Source organism: Macaca thibetana, chromosome 12 (genome assembly GCF_024542745.1).
Source record: "Macaca thibetana thibetana isolate TM-01 chromosome 12, ASM2454274v1, whole genome shotgun sequence".
In the NCBI taxonomy this organism is placed as follows: domain Eukaryota; kingdom Metazoa; phylum Chordata; class Mammalia; order Primates; family Cercopithecidae; genus Macaca; species Macaca thibetana.
The window spans coordinates 27,603,778-27,619,217 of NC_065589.1; the positions used below are offsets into that span (position 1 = coordinate 27,603,778).

Sequence of the window (15,440 nt, forward strand, 5' to 3'; positions counted from 1 at the left end):
GGAAAGATCCTGACATTGTAGGACACCCAGCCAAATGACCCAAGGGTTTTTTCTTGTTTTTTTTGTGGCTGTAGCCATTGAGCATATTCAGGTGCCAACCTTTTGAGTACAGGACCTCCTTAATCACTGCTTTCAGGATTAGGCGTCTTGCCTGAGCCCTCTTTGCCACCTACAGTCTACCTTTTTGCCAATGGATTTGAACTTGGAAAAGAATCTGTGCTATGAAGCAAGACTTGCCTGGGGAGAAGGAGGGAAAATGTATCATGGCACCACACCCACTGAGCACACAGTAATTTAAACACTACACTGGTTGATACAGGTACATATTATGAATTACTAGGAAGAGAAGTACATCGTGCAACACTCCAAACCATTCACTGGCTCAAGGCATGAGCTGGGAGACCAGTTCGAGCAGAGAAGCCACAGTCAGCAAGTGGAAAATAAGACCAATGATGCAAGAGGAGCCCGATGAGCAATGGTAACTCATGGTTCCATGGGGCCTTGTGTCTTCAATGCTCATAGTACCTTACACAAGCATTGCCTAATTGATCTTCCGTGTGCCCTCTGAGATGGCAAGATCCATTATCTTCAATTTGGGACATGTGGAAATAGAGTCCTAGGTTAATTTACCCCCTGGTGATTCACTGATTCAACAGCAAAACTAGAAGTGTACCTGTTTTTCAAATCCTCAGTCTGTTTCCTCCTCCAAGATTCTGAAGCTTAGCTGAATATGTTTACATTACTGTAATCTATCATATAGTTCTAGATCCATCTCTGGCATTTTATTATTTATGTTTATATATGATTGATTATTTATTTGGACTTTGACCAAATTGCTTAATTTCTCTGAGGTTATCTACAAAATGGGCATGAACACTCACCCTGCCTATCTTACAGAATTGTCATGGAGCTTGTATGAAATGATGTATGTTAAATTCCTTCAAAACCTTGAAGGTTTATATTTTATTTTATTGTATTTATTTTATTTTATTTTATTTGAGATAGGATCTCACTCTGTTGTCCAGGCTGCAGTGTTGTGATACAATCATGACTCACTGCAGCCTTGAACTCCTGAGCTCAAGTGATCCTCCTATCTCAGCCTCTGGAGTAGGTGGGACTGCAGGCATATACCACCATGCCGAGACAGTTTGTGGGTTTGAGTGTGCATTTTTTGTAGAAACAGGGTTTCACTATGTTGCCCAGGCTTTGTCTTGAACTGCTGGGCTTAAGTAATCCATCCGTCTTGGCAGCCTATGGTGCGACAGTATAGGTGTGAGCCCCTGCTCCCAGCTGAAGGTTTCTTTGTTAGCGAATGTTTTTTGTTTGTTTTCAAATACACACTTTTTAGTACACAATATTTCTGGCAGTTTGGAAAACAAATGATTTCTATATGCATTTTACTTAATAAAACTGTGATGACCTTATAAACCAGATTCACATACTCTCTTTTTCTCTCTTTCCATCAGAACCCAGAGTAATATTTTTCAACTTTAAGATGAACAATTTTTTTAAAAATAGAAGGATGAACCCTACTTAATACCTTTCTTGGTGCCAAGTACACAATACCTGCTCAGTAAATATTATTGAATAGATGGTGAACAGATTCAGTTTGTGGATAATAAATCCAGAGATTGACATTTATGGATGTCAATGTGTATTAATTAGATTTTCAGAAAAACCAACACCAAAAGACCCTACAACAATAAATATTATTGATTTTATTAATCGGTTAAATCTGTTTTACAAGGCATGTGAAGATAATGCAATATTATCCATTGAACTTACTATAACATTGGGATACAATTTGAATCTTTATCCTACAAACAATAAACATAAAGATGTATATCAGGTTAGACTTTTGAGTCATGCAGTCTTCCTGGGACTCCCCCAGGGGTTCCTACAGCCATGCATTTATTCACATATTTAATAATTGTTTACAATGTGTGAAGCATTGTGCTAAGAACTATGTAAGGTTTGTTATTTCTTTTAAATAGCTTATTTTTTTAATCCAGTCTCTTAAAAAGATTCAGTTTTACTGGATTAGAGTCTCTATTTGCAGGTTCGAAGTCATATTGGTTTTTAGCCCTAGGCTGAAGTCACTCTAGGCCACATAGGTGTAGAAGCCCTCACTCCAAGGGACCAGAATCAGGAAGAGCTGGTGTATTTGATTTTATCTGAAGGTGGGTGGTGGACAGGACACCTCCCCTCAGTAAGTAGACTCATCCTTCAAATGAAAGGTGCATGCGAAGAATAGGAACAGATCTACAGGCTCCTGATACAATGTTTTGAACTACTTTGAAAGGCCAAGTTTATATTATTTACAATTTAAATCGTCTTTTCAAATGTAACTGAGAACAAAATATGCTTGAAAACTATAAGAAGATTAAAAAAACTTTAATAAATTATCACAAATATACGTCTAAGATTCCTTTCCTTTCCTATATTTTTAAAATTCACATTTAGGTATTTGATTGTTTGCAGGTGATGTTTAGGATATGCTTGTCTTATTCTGTACTCTTGTTATGGTGTTAAATCCCTGTTGTGGTGCTTGACAAGGAGACATTATTTGTATGATCAGAAGACCTAACACTTATTCTGCCCTTGTGACCCTGTATCCAAAAAAACTGAGAAAAATGTAATGCTCTCAAACGAGTAACTCCATTTTTTTTTAAGTCAGAATTTTCCTTCCAAAATGTATCATTCTATTCTTCACTGGGGTAAAGACTAAACGCCTTTCACCTGGAAATATAAAAATACCAACTAGGTTGTCTTCTGACCTGTTTTGAGAAAAACAGAATGAAACAGTGGAAAGTCTCCGATTCCACCATTACTATAATATGTACAAATATCACCAAGGCACCCTACAGAATATTTCCAGAGCCTAATGATTTCAAATGGAAGTAGCTTCATTCCTGAAAAGACTGTGACATAACTTTCTGCAATAATAAAATAAATAGAAAATAGTACTTTTCTAGACAGTGCCAATGAGGATCGCGCTCCTGAATTTATTATGGAAGTGAGTCAAAATTCTTCTATGGTGATGAAAAAGACAAAGTAAAGGAAGATATTGAGAGACAATTGTATACGTGGCTGCACCAATGAATACAGAGAGGGGAGGAGGGAGGAAAGGCAGCAGCAGGAAGAAAAGGGAAAAGAGGAGTTGGAAATTGAATGAAAAGAGGAAGTAGTGAGTGAAAACGAAAGAAGAAAACATTAAGAAATAGAGGAAAAAGAATTAAGTCGATTAGATGCAATGAGGGAAGAGGAAAAGAAGGATGGGGGGAGAAAGTGAAAACAGGAAGTGAACAAGGCAGGAGAAGGAGGGAGATGCCTGTAAGAAAGGCTATCCTCCCAGAAGTCAGCAAACTGCAGCCCAAGGGCCAATTCCAGCCTATTGCCTATTTTTGTAAGTTTTATTGGAATACAACCAGGCTCATTGAGGCACCCATTGTCTATGGCTGCTTTCACACTATAATTGCAAAATTTAGTAATTGTGATGGAGACAGCATGGCCCACAAGCTTAAAATTTACTGATTCTCATAGAAAGCTTTGCAGTCTAACCCAGTGGTTCCTAAACGTCACTGTCCATCAGAATTACCTAGAGAGCTTATTAAAACACAGATTGATGAACCCCACCCCCAGAGTTTCTGATTAAGGAGATCTGGGGTGGGATCTGAAATTTTTATTTCTAATAAGTTCCCAGGTGACACTGATGTTGTTGGTCCAAGGATCAAAGTTGGAGAACCATCACGCTAATCTTTACGTTCTATCACACTAACAGTGTTTGGAATAGAGTCTTTTGTGAGGAAAGGAAAAGGAAAATCAAAATTGATCTCCCTTTGAGGTAAACATTACATGTACCCATTGATATCACAATTGTTTACAAAGCATGCATTTAAAAAAATTCCTAGAACTGTTTTTATAATTCTAGTTTCATTCTTACAGCAATGAAAAATGAATCTGATTTACTTTAAAGCTGAGTTCATTGGTGGCTTGTTCCCAAAATTGTTTATAGTTTGGTTTGATTCAACTCCTTGAAATAACGTGGACTGTGTCAATGTTATGACTGGACAGTGTCAATGAGGTAGACTGTATCCATTCAGTGAGAATGACCTCTCCCCACCCATGGGTGGCTGGCTGCTCACTGCCTTTGCCTGGAGCCCCTGAGAAGCTAAGCCGTAACCAGCTTAGGATTTTGCCAACCAACACATACCTCACCCTACTCCCAGATGATGCTGACATCTTCTGAATTTGACCCTATGAAACTGGCAAATTCTTCAATAGCTTTTCTCCTGGAGATGGGCATGAATGTTAACCTGGGGTGAGACTTTTGGGAATCATGGTACCAAGGACTTTATCCTGCTTAAACAAACTCTATCTCAAAACCCTGCCTGAGATTTTTTTTTTTTTTTTTTTTTTTTTTTACCTGTATGGGGCTGCCATGGTTTGCACAGTCATGATCTTCCTTTACTTGTGTCCTTAAATTTGTGCTTTGGCTGGGAACATAGACATTCAATTATTAGCCTTAATTTTGCAATTCCTATGCTTGCTGCATGGAAGTTTTGTGAAAGAAAGAAGCTTCTCTTTTTTCTTTATCCTAGCACTGGGGAACTTAAGGGAATGTAATTTCAGGACCTGAAAGTGCCAGAAACACCTTCAAGGATAGAATGGGCTCAAGTTAAAATTAGCAGCTCTTTAAAATGTTTAACGTTTTGATTCCACCATTGCTCTTTTTATTTGTATACATAACTGAGATGGGAAGAGAATGGAAAAAATATTTTTTACAAGAAAGTTACAGGAAATTTAATTCTATTTAATTCAGATATTACTTCTAGAGGATTTCCAGAATTTATGAAAAGTTGATGTATATGAGAAAGTATATTGTAGATGTCAAGGAAGGATGAATAACATAAGTAAATGTTACATGCCTAGCACAGTACATGGGATACAGTAGATACTTAAGAAATCACTGTTGTCATTGTTGTTGCAACAGGTACCCTTACATTGATGAGGGTATAGGCCTTGATTAAAAGATTATGGTAAAATAAATAGTGCAAGTCATCCATGTTCTGCATGGCACTCTGTTAAATGAAACTTGTGCATGCCTTAATTTGCACGATCCCATGTAACACGTTAAATATCCATTATCAAAAAACTGTGCAAAGAATAGACTGTCCATACTTTCAACACCATGGGAGTTTATTTTTAAAGAAACTCTGTGATGAATTTTCCTATAAATTAGGTTTTGTCCTCTGTAGATATCATACCAAAGAATGTAGTGGGTTAAATTCCTTCAAATTCCTCTCAAATCATTTGCAATTTGTAATGAATGCCAGGAAAGCTAATTTGGATGTCACTGAAAGCTCTTCTTTCCATGACATCTTTTTCCTTCTTTCCCTCTCTTTGTATTACAATATGGCTTTTCTTGAGTGTCTCATTTTTTCAGTACTGCCTGACTCAGCCACACCATCACGCTGATAAGTGGCATAGAGCAGAGGGGTCATCTGGTCATCTCTTTCTGTTGCCCTTCCATCTATCTTCCATTCAAATCAGCCACTGCATGTATTTGAGAGAGAGTAGGAATAAGCTCATTTGCAGTCCCACACCCTGAGTGAGAGGCTACAGCGGAGATCTGTGTGACAGAGTGGATTACCATGCACGGTGAACCTCCACTGCAGACTTTTAAAGGTCTTGCCATATGTAGTTCACTGTGGTAAAATTTTGTTGCAGAGGGATGACATGAAAAGCTAACAGGCAGTGTGGCAGCTACTCTCTATTTTATTCAGGGAATTGCATATGATGAAAACATTGGTGGGCAATCATTATTGGTTCACTGTGATTTTCACTTAGGTTTAACATTAGGAAAGGCACCAATCTCTCTGGTGTCAAAGAGGGTCCACATGGAAGGAAGTAGTGAATAGTTTGACGGGCTTCAGTTCTCTCCAATTTCTTCTGAGTTTTCGAATCTTTCATTCATACTGGCATTATTTTCTAAACTATTTTTTCTGTAGTTACTGTGATAAATTACACCAAAACGAGTGTCTTAAAACAACACAAACTTATTATTTTACAGTTCTGGAGGTCAGAAGTCCAGAATTTGGTCTCAGCAAGCTAAAATCCAAGGTGTTGGCAGGGCTGCATTCCTTCTGGACCCACTATAGGAAAAGTTGTCTTCTAGATTGTTCTGGTTAGAAGTTCTAGAGGCTCCCCACATTCCTTGACTTTCAGCTTTTTCTACCATCTTTAAGGTCAACATTATAGCATTATCCAATCTCTCTTTTTCCCTCTTTGCTTTTCTTCTGGCCAGGTTTCATATTTTCCCCTCTTTATTTTTTTCCCCCAGCTCTTTCTTTATACAGACCTGTATTTAAGTTACTGGAATCAAATACCTATTTATTCTTTCTACTGGTAGATTAATGCATGGCCATGTTGCTCTTACCATTCTCTTTCTCTCTCTCTCTTTTTTCCCCACTTTTCTCCTTTCTCTTTAAAATGAAAACGGACCTGTACTGGCACTCTTTTTTTTTTTTTTTTTTTTTTTTTTTTTTTTTTTTTTTTTTTAACACATTCATGAGGAGATTAAAGTTTTGCTTTTTAGCCTTAATTTTCCTAAATTTGCCTTTTTTTGAAAGTTCATTGTCTGTGCAGTCCCCCAAAGGAAGAAATCTAGTGTTTTCATAGCAAATCTAATTGTGAAAAGATGTGTATTTCCCAGCTTGCCTATTGTCATGACTCATGTGTATGCCATCGTCGTATTTTATAAAGCAAATGTTAAAGTTTACAAAACCCCTTACTATTAAAATTACTGTTTTGTATGACTTTAATTTTGGAGAAAATTTGCATTTTCATTCATACCATTCACTATTGGTTTTTAAATCGGAAAAAGAAGTTGTGTATCTAGGATAATTAAAATGTTAAATTTTAAAGAGACCAAAAATAGCTCCTTGTTTTTGGAAGAATAGCTGCATTTATACCTACTTTGATCACAAAAGAAGACATGTAAATTGTGATAAAACATAGTTAATATACAGTCAAAAGGAAGAAAATAAAATGAAATACACTACCCAGGAAAAAAGCCATGAATCAAATTTTGGTGATACAATCTTTTGGATTTTTTAATACACGTGTGTGTGTGTGTGTGTGTGTATTTTAAAAGATTAGGACTCTTCTGTTCATACTGTTTTCTGATCTGTTCTTTTAAACTAACAATGTGTTATAAATACTTTTTGTATTAATTGACAACATTTGTATCGGCTGCATTGTGTTTTATCATGTGGATACACTGTGATTTATTTTTAAAACATTCTGGCAAATATTCTTGCAACTACTCATAAATATTTCCTTAGAATAAATCCCAGGAAGGGAATTCATGGGGTAACCAGGCGTTTTTAAGTGTTTTTATACATATTAGCAAATCTAGAAAAGGGAAGTTAAACATAACACCCTCCAAGACTGCTCCTACTTAGTGGTGAATGTTAGTTGCAGAGTTGGGGTTCGGCTGGGGGACGTGGATAGTGGTAATCCAGGAGGTAACTTCATAAAGCAGAGTTGCTGCATTTATGTTCTTTCCCAGGCAAATGTGCCATCGTGATGTAATGACTGCTTTTTTTTTTTTTTAATTTTAGGTTACCTCGCACCTCGAAACCTTCCTAGTACTGGATTCTTCCCATTCCTGCAGACCCTACTATGTGACACAGACTCTAAATGCAAAGACACCCCCTATGGCCCACAGGACCTGCTTCGTAGGAAAGGGATTGATGCTGCACTATTTAAAGACAGGTGGGGGCACTTCTCAAGTGTGTTCAATTACTCTGAGAGCTCAAACCTTGTTTCCTTATGAGATAAGCCAGGAAGCCATGCAAGCTTAGATACACAAGTTTGTTTTCTATGTCTATAAATGTGATGATCTAAATATGAAATAACGAAGTAGGTACAAACTGGAATAACTGTGTTTATGTGAGATTGAGTACAATCTACTTTGGGTGAATGTCTCAAATTTGCTTTATAAGATGGGTGACTAAGGTAGTCCTCCTTTACATCCCTCAAAGATTCTCTATCCAACCTTAAATTATGAGTGACACATTGCCTGAGACTCGTCACAAGCATAAGATGTCATAAGTGTAGGATAAGTGTCATGGCCATCATCCTGGAAGAATGACATACTGGTACTACCCTGCGTGATACTTTCAGATACAATAAAACCCAGGAAGTGCAAAAAAAGAAATTAAGGGTGCTGAAATTCAAAGTAATAAAGTTAAAAGTATACGTAATTGAATGACAACCTTTAAATGAGGTTATTGCGTGTTCTACTGTAGGGTGTAAGGAGCAGTTGAAGAATGAATAGGGAATCTGAACTATTAACAACCTGACTTTACAACTTCAATTTTCCTTCCTGGGATTCTAAACCTAAAGAGACTCCCAGAAGCCTATCTGTCTTCAGAACTGAAAACAATATTGTAATCTTGAATCAACCAAGAACTAATTCTCTGTTAGAGATATTTTTTGAGTGTCTCTCAAGAAAATATTATATTTATCTATAATCGTAGATATTTAGTTGCCAAACTTTAATACTAAATTCCTTAGCATGTAGCACAATTTCTCTTTTAATACCATTCTCATGATTTTGGTCATCAAATAATATAGGTGATACTTTAAGAGCGCAACTGCAACCTGTTTAGCAAAAAATATAAACATGTTAAGAATTGTCATGAGACACAACTTGGAACCCCTAATTGTTGGGTTGCTGATTCACACTGATTTTGTTGTTTCAATAATTAGGCTTGATGCTTAAAACAATCTGATGTCCATTCGTTCATTCATTAATCTATTTAAAAAATAGATTAATAGACTGAGAGGCTTCTATGTGCCAGGCACCATTCTAGGCACTGGGATACAGAGGTGAATAAAACAATTTCTCTATCCTTTTGTTACTTGCATTCTAAAGGAAGAGAAAGCAACAGCATGATCAAATAAATAAATAGCATAATTAATAATAAAGAGTGTGCTAGTGAGAAAATAAAGTAGGTTAACAGGTAGAAATTGTAAAGTAGGGATTTAATAGAATGTCAAAAGAAGGCCTCTGATAGAAGTGACATTTTGGTAGAGACCAAGGACAAGGAAAAACCAGCAGCAGCATATGAATATCTGGAAGAGAGTGTTGCATGCAGAGAAACAGCAAATGATCCTGAGGTGGGGACAAACCCAACCATTTAGATGAGCAAAATGTCAACTAACATGGTTGCAACACAGCAAGGGATGAGGAAAGGGATTGGGATATGTAGAAAAGGAACCTCAGAGACCAGAGCATGCAGAACCGATCATGAAAGAAAAGGTAAGGGGATTCGCATTGTGTGTTTAGTATAAGGAGAAACCATCCAAAAGTTTTTAGCCGGGAAATGACATGACATGACACATTGTCTACGAGAACGGCACAGTTCTAGGCATATGCAAGTATGACCTCAACGAGCACCAGTGTGTAATTAATTCTGTAAGAAGACCACAGCCACCTAGGGTCTATTCCCTCTTGTATAATCAGTTCAAAGGTGGGATGCAAAGAAAAATGGCATTCCTTCTTGTTCCAGTGTTGATGGTCTCTATGCTTGTCACTAAGTGAGTGATGAATTAGGAATAATATATGCTGATGTTCTAGCAGGGGAGGGAAAACGTTAAATCAGTAACAATAATAGGAGATAGTACAATGAAGAGTGCCAGAGGGAAGCTGAAGGAAGGCACCCTCTATACTTAAAGCAGAAAGAGAGCTTTCAGCTGGGGTAATCAGGTAAATCTTCACAAAGAGGTTTACTTGAGATGGACATTGTGTGAACCAGGCATTAGAGGAGCTCTGAGAAAAATTAATGTCCATCATTTACAAACTGGATTACCATTTTACAAAGAACTATAAGGGACATAATTAACAGTATCTAAGAAGTAGACGACTATAGTTCCCTCTAAAGAAGTATTTGTCTATCTAATTTTATAGAGAACCAAACTCATGGGGTTGCATGAGATGAGACACTGAGTTGGTTATGGAAGGAGGATTAAAGTCCACGTTTATTTTATCATCTGTTGATTATTCTGTAGATGGCTGATCATGTCTGCTTTACTTAGTTTTAGTCTCATCTCCAGGTAGTTTGTCTAGCTCAAGTTGTATATTGCTGTATATTCACTATTTTCTCTAAACTACTAAGTAATTGGAGTTTAATTTAGAAAATTATATACAATAATAAAATTGCATTAATGATATTTCCCATCATGCTATTAGCTTTTATGCTTTATATAGCTGTGCAATGAAACTGGCATATATTTTATCGGATAAACAATTCCACTAAAATTGCTTCCCTGTAGTGAAGGAAGATTCTCCAGCGGAGCCTCATTAGAAATCAAAACTGTCTTCCTTTTCTGTTCTATCAGTGAGGGGAAAAAATGCCACCTTTGGTCTCATCAAAAGAGGCCTGCCATGTTTCTTTTAATAGAATGCTCTTCTGAAAGACGTGATCACACTGCAGTCACTACTTGTTGGCCAGTCGCCAAGTGTTTTGATGTGATTTTGCGTCTGGCACCAGCCTTCTGTTATTAAATTCATACTTCTCTAAGCATTAGCTTCAGGGTGAGATGTTTAAAAAAAATCCAACACTGTACTCAGCATTGACTCTAACTAGCTGTCTGAAAAAAGAAACAATTACATTTACAGTTTTCTTGCTCATTTGCACAACAGATGATCCAATATCACAGATCTTACCCTTTTCTTTCCTCCTTACACTGCCTCTCAGAATCTATCAGCACCGTGGGAGACCCTGGCCATGTGCCATTGCTCACACAGTTGGCGAATGGCAAAGATCGTTCCCCAGAGCATACAGGGTCATTATTTGGAGAAGGGATTCAGCTTTCCTGCAGATCCTGGGGGCAATTGCCTCTGTGGATTTGCTCCCTATTTCTGTTGACACTCGTTCGTGACCTGCGGCTTCTAAATTCGTACCTCTGCTCCTATTGTATGGCTCCTGCAGAACTTGAAAAAATATTTAATCAGAGTTTAGTCAGGTCAAATTTTAAAGTGTCAAGCTTTGGTTTAATATTGAAAAACATGGATGAGCTTAGAAACTAACCAAAAGATATTATTAGGAGTGTAAGATAACTGGAAGTAAAATAGATGTTTGCCTTCATTTGGTTATATAGATGAAAAAGGATGTAGAGGTCTCTTCTTGTATTAATTTTAGATTAATTTATAATCATTTGGTAACCATTTTAGCTAAAATCAGCATAAAAAGAAAAGGCAAAAAGAATTTAAGAGTTTGAAAACTTTCCTCTAGCTTGTGTTAGTATTACATTTTTGTTATTACATAGTTAAAACCACAAAGAGATACATGAATTAAAACATAATTACATGTAATTTAAACAGAGATATTGATAATTATGAAATAAAATTGATAAAAGTAAAAAAAGAATGGTTAAAATTTTATTTATCAAAAACAAAGTAGAAGAATGTCTTAATTATTATGTAAGCCCAACCATTCATTCAATAAGAACATACTGAATTCATACAGCATGCTGGAGGCTATGCAAGTCACTACAGATACAGAAATGAATGAGGCATATGTCTTGCCCTATATAAACTTACAGTTCAAGTGGGAAAGAGAGAAGTAGAGACAAGATAACAGGTAAACTGCTATATAACATGGTGAATGTAATGAATGTCTGTTTAAGTCTCACTGTGCCCAGAATATTACACAACAAATGGTGAATAGTTTCACAGGTACCATAACACATTGTTTCTGCCTGAGGAATATGGATCTTACTGGAGAGTATATTAGTGAAGTGGAGATAGGTGTGGGTGGGCAGATGCCAGGAGAGTTCTTTCAGAGGCTTTTAAGAGTGTGGTCGTGGAGAACAGACGGGGTGGTGGTTACCAGAATAGCAGAATGTATATTTGAGATAGGTCATGGAGAAAGAATGCCAGAATTCAGCGAAAGGGAAAAATCGAGTCACTTGCATAGTTGTCTTACGGGAATAGGCCGATAGCTTTGCTACTGTGATGGAGAGATTACACATTTCCTTGCAGTGTTGCCAAATTAGTCTGCTTGTTTCATGGTTAGGTAGAACATAATCTGCACAGTGTCATCTGAGAGATGCAGTGGTGTTATCTCCTTCTCCCGATATTCTGTGTGTTGCTGGCACATGTAGGATACCCCCTGATCTGCCCATAATAATAGCCCAACAAATTTTGGAAATGTATTAGTTGGCCTCTACCCACTATATACTATAACTAACTCCAAAGTTTTTCCTAAGAATGTAGAAAACCCTAGGACACAGTAACATATTAAGACATTTCTAAATCTTAATGTTTTAACTGATACCTATTGTTGGATTGTAACTGGGCCACCTATGAGAGACATATGTTTTGAATGTGGACAGATATCCATAGCTGAAGTATGGATGACCCTTAGGGAATGAAGGTCAGGATGAAATATGAATAATTAAAACAATTAAAATTTTCCTGTGGGTGACTTCTGTTTGGGATATCCAGGAAGGACAACTGCGTCAAATTACTGAGGGGGCCTCAAACCACTACAGTGTCCTTATTCCTTATTTTCAGTTAAAAGTTAATGATAAATGTCATCTGGAAGTGGGATCAGAACTAGACTTACAGCAAATCTCGTATGTTTCCAGGTGCCACTACATACCCATGTAATTCTAATTCTGGGGAAATGAGAAAAAATACATATGTAAATTTAACTAACCCTTAGAGACAAAAAAGAATGTCAGAATTTTCTTTCCAGGATTTGCCATATGTCCCTTTTCTGATAGGAATTCCTCTTATAGATTATGCCATGGCACACAGTATCACTTACACAGGTACTGATGTTTCCTACTCATAGGAAAAAAAACACCCAGTAGAAGTACATGCATTTTACCATTAAGACGATATATATATAAATGTGACATTTCCTGAAAGTAACTATTGGTAGACATGTCTGAGAACAAGTAAAATCTATTCAGTGCTTAGTTTTTTTTTCCCCTCAGAATGATGGAATTCTTAAATCCAAAATGTTTCCCGTATTGAGTTCCACTCCAAAACAGAGCCCTACAAATGTCACTGAGGCAGAATCTACATCTTCACCATCTTAGAGGAGAGGCCCTGAGCCACGCCCATGGTACTGTGCATGTGGCTGGGTCCAGTAAAAGTTAGTAAACTGATGCCATGGGCCACTTGGTGTTTGACTCAGGTTTTGTTGGTTCACCTAGAGGGTTGAATTTTCTGGAATCAGATGGGCCTATGTCCCAAATTCAGGGGACAGCTAAGTTTTGTGCAATACTTTCATATACTTCCCAGAGATATCCAGTATGAGACAGAGTCTCTGAGACTTCCTTGGAGCTATTTAGAGCTCCTGAGTAGGACTTTCATCTCTCCTGATTTGATGTGGTCATGGGGACTGGAAATGGGGATGAGTTCAATAATTCCATTATCTGTCATAGTCTAGTACAGGGTTTCTCAGCCTTGATTCTCAACTACTGATAACTGGGACCAGATAATTCTTTGTTGTGTTGTACATTGTAGGATGTTTCAGCATCACCCCTAGCCTCTACTCACTAGATGTCAGTGACGCTCCTCGCACAGTTGTGACAATCAAATATGTTTCCAGATATTGTCAAGTTCAAATATGTTTCTAGACATTGTCAAGTGTCCCCTGGGGTAGGGGGAATTATCCACACTTGAGAACTACTGGGCTATTAGAAGGCTGAAGGAAAAATTTTTCTGGTTGCAAGAGGCTTCCATTAAGGATGTGAGTAAGAATCTTGCTCTATAAGAAATACAAATGGTACTAACTCAGATTTAGGGGCCCTGTCATGTGTTCCAGTCCTCCTTTGTGCTGGTCCTTACTTAGCTATTCTCTTTAATGTACCATAATCCCTGTAAAATCTTGTTTTACTTGCCCATTATTTTACATAAATAAGAACGTAGTCAATGTCGGTGAGTTAAATGAATATGGTAGGTACAATGTAAGATGATAACTTTGGGACTATGGCTGGGTGTTTCCTTCTCTAAGAATCCTTGCAGAATCAGATATGCAACAATGGAGAGCAGGCCACAGCCATTTAAAAAAAGATGCTTTAGTGGTAAGTTGTTCCAAGTAACGTTCTTCATTATCAAGTATCCAGTGCTTGTCATGTGCTAAACATCCTACTATCTGCCAACACAGTACACTGTAGGCTTTTCTTAAGAACCTTACAGTCTAAAAAGGGGGAAATTGGTACACACTACTGGTGGAATATTTATCTCATAAATAGATAAAGAAGTTACATAAATCCATAAAATGAGGAAGGGGTTATACAACTCTGGGTGAGGGCCTGTGCCTCATTCCATATCACTAGTCAATACTTGTAGGTTCCAGATCTATAAAATAATGGGGTACATCCATTTGGTATCTGGAGCTTTTGAAGTTTCTAGGATTCTGAAGGGATTACATCTAAAGTATGGGCCTCCAGTTCCATACTGATGGTGAAGGTTGCATCTTTGCAACATCTTGTATGGGTACTCTGACCAAGAGCTAATATTGATGAGTACCTATGATGACAGGGCCAAGAGAGACTCTTGGTACACACACCTCATGTCATACAACAACCTTGCAAGGTAGGTGTTATCATTGCTAATTTGCTGATGAAGGAGACAATGGCTGGAATCTTTTAGAAAGAGAGAGCTGAAATTCCAAAGATATCTTCTAACTCTAAAGTACTTTCTGCTATACCCCAACAATATGGTCTCTTTTTATTTAATCAGCCATCAGATCTTATGGTCCTACACTATGTTAGATATCGGGAATATAAAGATAAATAAGACATGGCAGCTTTTCCCAAAGATGTCACAGCGGAAATAGAAAAAGTGGTGGGAATAGGTACAGATAGATATGACATAAGTGTGTGCACTAAGTGCTTGTGTGAAATAATGGGAAGGGTGCTATTTCTCAACCACTGTTCTAAGAAGCATGTAGTGCTTTGTCTATAAGCATGATCCTGCTCATTAGAAACTTCAGGGAATGCCATTAACTCAGTAAGACCAGCTACTTTCTTGCCCTCTTTAAGTAGGTTAATAGGAAGTTAATAGAATTAATTGCCTTTGTTTGGGGGGGGGGAAATAAGCTGTGTTTCAACTGACAGCATTAATTCATCTTTTTACGCACATACACTGTTGCACATTTATTTTGTGGTTTCAATTTTAAGAGTTTAAAGAAAACAGTTTTGATGTGTAATGGGAATAGACACATGCTGTCACACCGCACCTTGTCAATGCAAAATGAAGCTGGAGAACATTTTCAGGAAGGGGAACAGCAAAGCACAAGTGATATCCAACTCTCACTTCCAAAAAAAAAAAGGACACATTAAGGCTATATAAAAGGATGTGGGCAACCACGTCATACTGGGCACTTCCTGGTGAGAGAAAAGCGCTG

The 15,440-nt window shown here is 37.4% G+C and overlaps 1 protein-coding gene across 1 annotated transcript in view; it reads left to right on the forward strand.

The window, feature by feature from the left end:
• The window catches only part of ABCA12 (ATP binding cassette subfamily A member 12), a 308,829-nt gene that overhangs the window by 167,104 nt on the left and 126,285 nt on the right, over positions 1–15,440 (forward strand). The window contains exon 4 of the mRNA XM_050751315.1: positions 7,626–7,779. Coding sequence (XP_050607272.1) covers positions 7,626–7,779 — 154 coding nt within the window. The remainder of the gene's footprint in view (positions 1–7,625; positions 7,780–15,440) is intronic.